The sequence below is a fragment of the Apaloderma vittatum genome, unplaced genomic scaffold, assembly GCF_000703405.1.
Source record: "Apaloderma vittatum isolate BGI_N311 unplaced genomic scaffold, ASM70340v1 scaffold13453, whole genome shotgun sequence".
Classification (NCBI taxonomy): domain Eukaryota; kingdom Metazoa; phylum Chordata; class Aves; order Trogoniformes; family Trogonidae; genus Apaloderma; species Apaloderma vittatum.
The window spans coordinates 4,271-13,516 of record NW_009708678.1 but is presented as its reverse complement, the minus strand read 5'-3'; the positions used below and the strand labels follow the sequence as shown (position 1 = coordinate 13,516).

Sequence of the window (9,246 nt, the reverse complement as noted above, 5' to 3'; positions counted from 1 at the left end):
ACTTATTTGGGGAAAGGGGAGAGAGCACGTCTGAAACGCACACCTCGCTCCACAGCTCCGAATCTGCACTCCAAGAGGTGACCTCTTCGAGAGATCGGTGACGTCCGTCAGAGCCGCGTTACGCCTGAGATTGTCCAACCCCGCTGCCGTAACACCGGTCTTGCCACGCAAAGAAAAGTAAATCGTCTGAGAAACTGAAGATCACATTTAGGTCATCCCACAAAATCAGCATAAAAATAAAAACTTAAACCTGGTATTTACAGATAACAAATAAAAATATGAAGTGGGACTATCCAAACTGCTATTAAAGTGACATTCAACAATTAACTGGAACCCTGATATGAGTGTAACGTCCTCCCCCTTCCCTTCCTTTTTTTTGTTATAAAAACAGTATTTACATTTGCTGTGGTTTGTTCTGTTTTGTTTGTTTGTTTGTTTTTTTAAGAGAACTGGTTGACATTATTGCTTGATCCTTTTTAGGAAAGACATTCTAATGAAGCAATTATTCCACATGCTGACAAAACACAGAATATATCATCTCAAGAGTGACAAAAGTTAACATTTTGTTCGTTTAAAAATTATATTTGTCTGCTACATCTGCAGACCACGTGTAAATATAAGCCAATCAAAAATACATTTTACAAAAAAATACTCAAGTTTCCTTTTTGCAATATGGCAGTAAACATAATCTGTTCTTTCACTCCCACCTTCCACAAGCTTCATTCTAAATAGGAGCTTACTACTTTTTCACCAAAAAAAAAAAACAAAACAAAAGAACCAAAACCAGAAGATAAATTCGATTAAAATTGTTATTTTCATAAACAAACACAAAGCCCAGCCTTACACCTGACATGGCTACCGAAAGTCAGACTTTTGAGCTGCTGAAACCCTATGTAGAAATGTAGTCTTTGTTCAACAGGGAGGGGCTTCCCCCAGCGCCCGGCGCTCCTACAGCAAATTGGAAAATTGCTCCAGACTTTGTGAAGTGCCGGCTCATCCTTCCGGGCAGCTCCAAAGTGCCCGTCCTCCCCTACGGGCAAGAGACAGCTTTGTATTTGACTATGAATTTTAAGCAGCTTTCTCCACGAAACAGGAAGGCACCATGCACATAGCGGTTGAGGCAGGAAGCAAACAGCAGCAACATGACGTGTGAATTTTAGGTTCAGATGAGTTAAGGCTTCTGTTAGACTTCATCTTCTTCTAGTTAGAATCGCTATCTGGAAGGAAAAAAAGAAGCAGCAGTTGAAGTAACGGTTTGAAATATGAACATATGTGATGCCTGATGTATGAAGTAAGGGTACGAAGGTGAAGCCAGCAGCCAGACCCCTCCCTATGTCTGCAGCCACCCCAAATTCACATCCCCGTTGCAGCGTCCTCTGGGCCTGATCGCAGTCAATTTGCCAAACGCTCCAGGGCTGCCCAGCACCCCGTTGACACAACACAACGCCAAGGCAGCCTCGGTCACTCGGCGACGGACTCGCTCTTGCTGAGTGGAAGCAGCACGACGTCGCGGCACTGACGGGCCGGGCATTGCTCAGGTATGAATAGCCGCAGAGAACAGGTGAATCACCCAGGACCCAAAAATTCACTCCTACCCAAAGCAGTCGGCCCCAGCAGCGAGTTCCCTGACCGTGCTGGGCGACGCAGGCTCAGCCCGCCACCGTGCTCACGGCCACTGGGCTGCGGCGCCCACCCACTAAGGGCATTTTCCACCTGTGCCTTCCTCAGGGCGTGCTTTGACTTGGCGGTACCTTTTCAAACCTGATTCTCATAATGGCTCTGCCTCTTCTTCGATTTCAGCTCCTTCAGCCACTGAGGAGACTTTTCTTCTGACCTAAGGCATAAAAAAAAAAGATATAATATAAAATACTCCTTATTCTTTAATTCTGAAAACTCACTCCAGAAACAAACGAAAGCAATCCACAATTTTCCCCCCAGCCTACTCGCAGTATATTTTTTCCCCACCAAATCCCACAACTGCATCTCCTCCCTGGCGCTGTCTCACCTCTCCTCCTTCTCCACGCTGGAGGGCACTGCTGCCGGCAGCTCCCGGCTGCTGCTTCGGGGCTTTGAAGAGTTGAGCAGAACTCACTTCACCAGGACTCTCCGACTCTTGTCTTTTCCGCAGTTGGGCCTAAATATAAACGCAAAGAAACGGGCTTAATTTTAAGGCAGCGTTCACAAATCACTCAGATTTATGAAAAGAAACAAAAAAAAAATCCACGCCTGCAATCGGTGAAGAGATTCCTTGGGGAGTCATAGAATCAAGAGGGTTGGAAAAGACCTCTCTGAGTCCAACCGCCCACCCAACCCCACCGTGACCACTAAACCACGTCCCCAAGCACCACGTCTGCACATTTTTTGAACACCTCCAGGGACAGGGACTCCACCACTGCCCTTATAAACCTCTGTGGTGTTGTTTGCTATCATAAAGCTATTTTTTTTTCCAAATCACTTCATCTTTCTAGCCAAGAGTTAAAAGCCAGAAAGGCAATTCTGCGTTTTTTCCACACATCGTCCCCCAACAACACCATCATCTCTAGCAACATCTCCTAACTCTGCTCCTTGAGAGCACCCACAGCTCCTGAACGGGCCTCTCTCCTGCCTGAGGAGTCCTTCCTGTGCCCACCTTGAGAACGGAGTGGTCCATCCCTGGAAACACGGGAAGTCTCTGAGCGTGTACAGAGGACGACCTCACAGTATGCTGTATCTTGTCTTCCTCATCAGAATCTTCCTGTTGCATAGTTTTCTTCTCTTCTAATTAATTGTTGAGGAAAAAAAATAGCAGAAGGGAAAAAAAAAAATTCAGCCAGCAGGCTTTTCATCTATACCTTGTTCTAGTTCTCTCTTTCCATCCAAAAACATATTAAGAGTAATGTTAACACGCCACAGGAGTGAGTAAAACGCTTCAATAGCCATCAAAGCAACAAACACACCCAGCACCCAGAGGTTTCTTGCTGACAGATGAGGGAAGTGAAGGTACTCCTAGTTTAATGAATGTTGCTGCTTCTGTCCACCTCAGCTGAGCCCAGAATGTGAGATTAATTCAGACTGGAAGAGACACCTGGAAGCTGCAGGGACTACCCTGGCTCTCTAGCGAGGGCATGAAGCTGTCTACTTGCTTCCTTGAGCAAGGGTCTTAAATACCTGATGCATTTCCTTCTCCTTTTAAATAAAAGGGATTTGAAGGACTTGATTTATCCTTAACTAGGCCTCTTTAGACCTGTGGTATTTACAGATGCTAGAAAGAAAGAATATTTACGAGCACACATAGAATCTGGGCAATTATGGTTGCTCTTATCAAACTCTCACAGGCTTAGATATAAAGAATGCGCTGGAGAACACATCCAGCCATAGCGGTTCCTAAACTCAGCATTTTCTCAGCAATCAACGTTCTCTTCAGTCACCAGTCAGGAATTAAAGGCAGCGGCATCGGAGCTCTCCTACACCCCACTCTCCTCTAGGTCTGGCTGCTGTGGCTTGCCTCGCTCCAAAGGCTCCGAGGAGGAGAAGGGGAAGAGAAACCTGCTCTTAAACCTTAGTGGGAAGAGGAACCTGCTCCGAAACCTTAATGCAACTTCACGTACGTTACACCAGTCAGAAACTCCCACCCTTACAACCCCGTTAGGGCTAATTCTTGCAGACCTCCGAGGGATACCTGTGGAATCTTTAAACATCCAGGTGTTATCCGGCTCCTCTGTCAAAGAAAATCTGTTTTCGAACTCCAGCCCTCTGCTCCTTCGGAGAGAGTGCGAAACAGGGACGCGACGGCGTCTCTTTTTGCTGAGCTGCACTCGAGTTTTCAGCGCGCTGGAGTCCAGAACAGTGGTTTGCTATAAAAAGAAACAAAGCCTTCGCTTTCAAGCAGCCTGAAAATGAAGTAATCCTCTCCATAATGATTTCCCAACCTACTTTAACCTCTTTAGTTTAATTAAACTATATATATTTGCCTGATTATTCTTCTCGTAGTTACTTAAAACTATATATATTAAAGAGAATTTATGATGAGGATGTGCTACACTGGCTAACCGAGTGCAATGCTGGTTCTTTGATCTCTCTTGGTTGTGGATGTCCGATTTGTATGAATTATTTTCAGCAAATTAATAAAAATACAACTGCAATAAAAGGGATCTGTTGTTAGAAACTTGCCTGTAACCATCAAGGGGAGGCGCTGTGGCACTCGACAGGCAAAGCAGTGTCCCTGAGACCTTCCTAGCAGCCACACGATCTTAAGGTGGGAATTCTGAACTTACCAGTATGTCTGTCATTCGGTATTACATATTTAAAAAAAAAAGGTGCACCAGCTCTTACTAAAGGAAAAGCAGTACTAGATGTTATACTGAAAACCTACAGTTGTGTTAGTGCTTTCAGAGAACACTAAACCTCATCCAACTGTTTGTCGCCAGAAATTACTGCTCTTATACCAGCTGCAAGATTCTCAAAGTATGAAAAAAAATCCTGTAAAATGCACTTTTAAGCTACCACAGAAAGGGACCAATTGCAAGTCAGAAAAATATGAGTAAATGTCTTTATAACCTTAAATGTGTGTGGCTTATAGCACAGCAATCACTAACGTTTTTGTGTTATTTAATTACGTTCCCAGCGCTCACAGAGCCATTTAACTCTTTTGTCTCAGCTCACTCAGGAGCAAAAAGAGAAAGAGGAGCTCTGCTAAGCCACTGGCTGGCATGGCCAGATCAACAGCTTTTTGGAATCTCTTAGAACCAAAGCATTACAGGGACTACAATTTTGTAGCTTTGCTCTTAAATGTTTTGAGCAGGAAGTTGGCTGGGAAAATTCAAGGCGATAACGAGAAGGCAGAGGAAAACAGAGTGCAAAGATTCCAGAAGATCCTGCTTTTGGTGGACAATAATCTAGTTAACAGAGGAGAACGGCTTCCCATTAGGGAAACTTACATCAATGAAAGAGAAATCCGTGGCCTTCTCCTCAGGGTAGGTCTCTCCCGGAGCAGGTAGATCAGTCCCATCAGTAGAGTCCATGTCAGTGCTGGAACGGTCCAAACTTGTGCTCCTTTGGTCTTTGGAGAAGTCATGGTGATCCACCAGGGAGGTGGGTTCCGTTTGGGAGGACAGGGAAGACGGGTGGCTGTTGGGAGGTCGCTTTCTCGTCGAGATGACATCGTTTTCCGAGGAAGGAGATTCAGACACAAAGCTGTAGATGAAAACAAAATCTATGGGGCTTCAGGAAAAACAAAACGCGTGCGAGTACCGTGTGATGGATCGGGTGTACTCAGAGCTGGACCGACAGCTACGAGCACCCAAGGCAGCTGTGGAGGCAGCAGGTAGCAGCGCCGCAGCTCTGCACCCCCGTGGGTTTACAGCGTGACGACTAAGCTAACTGTGCAGGTGAGAGCACCCAGGACCCGCAGCCCCCCGGGCGATGCTCCCTGCGTGCTCCTAGTAATCTTCCCTTTGCCCAGACCAACAGGAACAAGTCCGTGACGGCCACGGAGGCTGGGGTAGCAACCCAAGGAGCAGGAGATTGTAGGAAACACAGCTACTGCGAGTAAAACCAGGGCTCTCTTGTTTCAAATTTTGCAAGTTTCTAGGTTTAAAAACAAAACCTGAAGTATTTAAGGAATTCTGATTTTTTTTTTGTCTTCTTAACGAGAGCCTCTTGTTACTAGGCACCTCTCCTGGAGCAAGCTTCTAGGAAAAACTGTTCTAAACCCCTCAAAAATCTATCATGCATGTATCGATACATGCACATTTTTAAACAATAAACCCAAGTACCTGGTACAGTCCACAGCAATAATTTTGGGAGAAGAACACTCAGGAGCCTACAGCTGACTAACAACTTTCTGTCAAGCTGCAGTCAGCCCATGACAGGGTTCCCAGGGGTTCCAGCACACGAGTGGAGCAAATGCCTCTTCCCTCCCCGAGCAGTGGGCCCCAGGATAATTAAGGAACGGTACTAATGAGCTCTGGGGGGAAGCTTTTGTCTCGTATTTTTGCTTCAAGTGATATCTGGTATCTGCAGCATTAGGCTTTGGATCCACTGGAACACGGGGGAACGTGGAGACGAAAGACAATCCGCAGACTTATCACCTTTCATGGAAATAAAATGTTTTCTAAAAGGACCCTGATTTGCATATCGATCTCTTCCCTCTCAGAACCTAGAGCTTCAGCTAGTGCAGCTCAGAGCAGTTTTTCACACGGAAACCTTGGAGAGCAAGCAATGACAGGAACAAGAGATGACTTCACACTGGTTGGGGGTTCCTTTCTAAGGGATTCTCCTCTGGAGTTCTTGCACCAACCGCCACGGCGCAGCCAACCACCCAACGCGGCACGGGCGGCTCCAGCACAAACACCCCGTTACGCACAGAGGATTCTTTCCACCTGAGCAGCAGATTAGGGGGGAAAAATCCCTTCAGAATAATGGTCAAATACTGACATTTCAAAAGTGCTTCAAGTTCCCATTACTGAGATGTATTACGCATCTTTTCCTATTACTTCGTTAAGATCTCAAGTTTAACGAGCGCGTCCGTAAGCTACCGACACCATTCAACAGGTGTCATTTACAGACACTTGCTTCTCCGAAAAATTATCCTTCGTGTGGCACACGGTTATGAGCTGAATGGCTATCACAAATGTGCAATAAACTAAGGTCAACCTTCGCTTTCAATTGCCATTAAATACAATTACTTTCAGCGAGACAGTGCTAAGAGACCATAAAGAACATGTTGCTTTGTCACGTGAAATTAGGAGTCTAAAAAGCAAAGGAATCCTGCTCCTTACACTGCTGAAGAGTCACAACCAAAAGGCAGCTCTCAGCATTTGCCCAGGGCACCACACAAGAAATTTAAAACCACCTTTTTCTATTCTGTAACTGCTGATTCCTGTCTGTCCCAGGGAGCCAACACCCTACGGTGGATTTTCTTTTCTAGCTTCAACGATTTGAAGAAACAAATAGCTAAAGCCTTGTGAAGTCAGGGCTCTGTAGATCCTGCATCTAAAACATACAGACCCTTTTCTGAAAAAAAGAGAACTGTTTTTCACTGTAAAGACTGTTCCGATCTAAAAGTACAAATTTTCTATGATGTCAACTTGGAAAAGCTTCCTGGAGCACTTGAGAAAAAATAAAATCTTTCAGATACGCTAAGAAAATCCCAATTAATGCCTCCAGATTAAACCATCTCCTTCCATTCTCAGAGGTTATTTGCCAAAGACCGTTGCAACCGTCCAAGAGCAGCCTCTTACGCTTATCCCCACAGCGACCAAGTCCTGGCTGAAAACAGTCCCTCCTCCACCTTCCTTACCCAGGCAAAGCATTGTGTTTATCGTGTTGCCGCGTTGTCAGGTCTTTTTATTTTAAAATTCCCTTCGTCTCTCAGAGAAAACGAGTTCATTCACGGATGTGTTAATGAAACACTCCTAAAGGGGCTAAAAGACCCAAATATTGGAGAACGCCGGGACCTGGAAGTTCGTCCAGGCTCGGTCCCCGGTGAGTTCTCGGCTGGGATGGCTGGGGAGGGCTCAAATCTAAGGGAAGGGAGCCAGGCAAAACAGGAAAGCTGAATTATCAAAGTCCCCTCTCAGTTCCTGCCTCGGGGCCGAGCCCAGAAGACAACCGCAGAGCCGAGCTCCAATCACCCACAGCAAGAGGAGGAGAACGGCTGCGCTTCATGAAAAGTGAAGTGCAAACAAAATGCAGTTGCACTGTGTTCCAGGAAGATCACCATTATTATCACTTAAAAGTACATCGCTCTCATTCCTCTCCAAATGCCGGAATTAATACACCACTAACTCCGCCGTGACAAACCCTAAGTCAACTAAAGTAGAACAAGGGGCTGGCAAAATGCTGAAAAGTCACTACACTGTCACTGCTCCACTGCAAAAAATAAGAATAAACCAAGTATTTCTTAAGAGTGGAAACAAAATTCCAGGACACAGGGATTGTGATCAATACCTCGATAGCCCAGAATTTTTAGGTGGAGCTTTTATAATCAGGAAAAATGCTCCAGGTTTAAATAACAAAGAACAGGTGGCATTTGAGTGTTAAGAAACTGATTTCAGAAAATATACTGAAAATACTGAAAATATACTGAAGATGCTGAAATCAAGGTTTCTTTTACAGAAGTCTTGGGTGCCGCCGTTGGCAGGTCACTAGGCTCCCTGAACTTCCAGCCTGAAAGCTACCCTGATTTCATACGCAATAAAATATTTATAACACACACTTCTCAAGTGCAGAACACGCCAAACTTAATTGACATTAATCTCTGCTGTAAGATCTCAACAAGTATAGCATAAAAAAAAACCCCAAAAACCAGATTAAATGCCCTTTTCATACTAAACACAGCAAAGAGGATGTTGGCTTGGTGTAGATCAAGCTATAATTTAGACAACACGTGTAAATTATGAAAAACCTCCCACCTGAAGGCCAATTTAGCTAGTGCGGTTAGTGCACCCTGCCTGACCATGACCAGACACTTCCTCACCTCCCTGAAACCAGACAATTTTAGGAAAATCTTCCCCAAACTCCTCTTCTGCCCCCACCAGAGACACGTACCATGCAGGCAGGTAATCGCTTTTTAAACGTGAAGTCGTGCCTTTCTAATCGTAATTACAAACATACAAATACAAACCATGAAAAGCAGTTTTACTGCCCATGTAAACCTAGTCAAAGCCATTTGGTGTATTTACCGAGAAAAAAAAATCGTTTTCACGTTTCTTTCCTGTACCATTTTAGCCCTGAAGAGTGACACCTAACTGGAGCTTTCCTCCCCAGTCGAGCTGTTAAACCTGTTCCAGTCCAAGCGGCTTTTGGTCATCACCTACAAAAGCAGCGCCGCTGCGTCCTCACCGGAGGGTGGCGTTTAGATTTTTTAAGCAATCCCATTGCAACCTGCAGAGATGAAGGAAATATTTCCATCCCCTACCTGTCCCCAGCACGGCGCGGCTCGCTCCAGGTGCCGTACTGGCTGTCGGGCTCCTGCACCAGCGTGTCGGTGTCCTTGGCTCCTGGGGGCTGCCTGGAGAAGCACTGCTTCAGCTGGTCCTGCAAGGCAACCGAAACACGTCAGCACTCACAGCCAGGGGCTGAACAGGTCTGATTTGCAACAGCGCCGCCGGATCGACCAATTCAACTCGGTCAGTGCAAAACAGCGAATAACCTCCAAAGGTGGGGAGCGGCTCTGGAGTCGGAACAGCGATTCTCTGTCAAATCAGCACTGTTTTCCTGGGCAAATAAAGTTCTAGAGGCCAGAACTGACTCCCTGGTTTTAGT

The 9,246-nt window shown here is 45.6% G+C and overlaps 1 protein-coding gene across 1 annotated transcript; it reads right to left on the bottom strand.

The window, feature by feature from the left end:
- Positions 1-1,001: 1,001 nt before the first annotated feature.
- Positions 1,002-9,018, bottom strand: LOC104271849 (uncharacterized protein KIAA1671 homolog; the record flags this gene model as incomplete). Its single annotated transcript, XM_009866654.1, is given in 8 exon segments — positions 1,002-1,217; positions 1,752-1,834; positions 2,006-2,035; positions 2,037-2,134; positions 2,630-2,757; positions 3,659-3,833; positions 4,917-5,172; positions 8,900-9,018. Coding segments are annotated over 7 exon segments (885 nt in total), but the record flags the coding sequence as incomplete, so codon positions are not given.
- Positions 9,019-9,246: the final 228 nt, after the last annotated feature.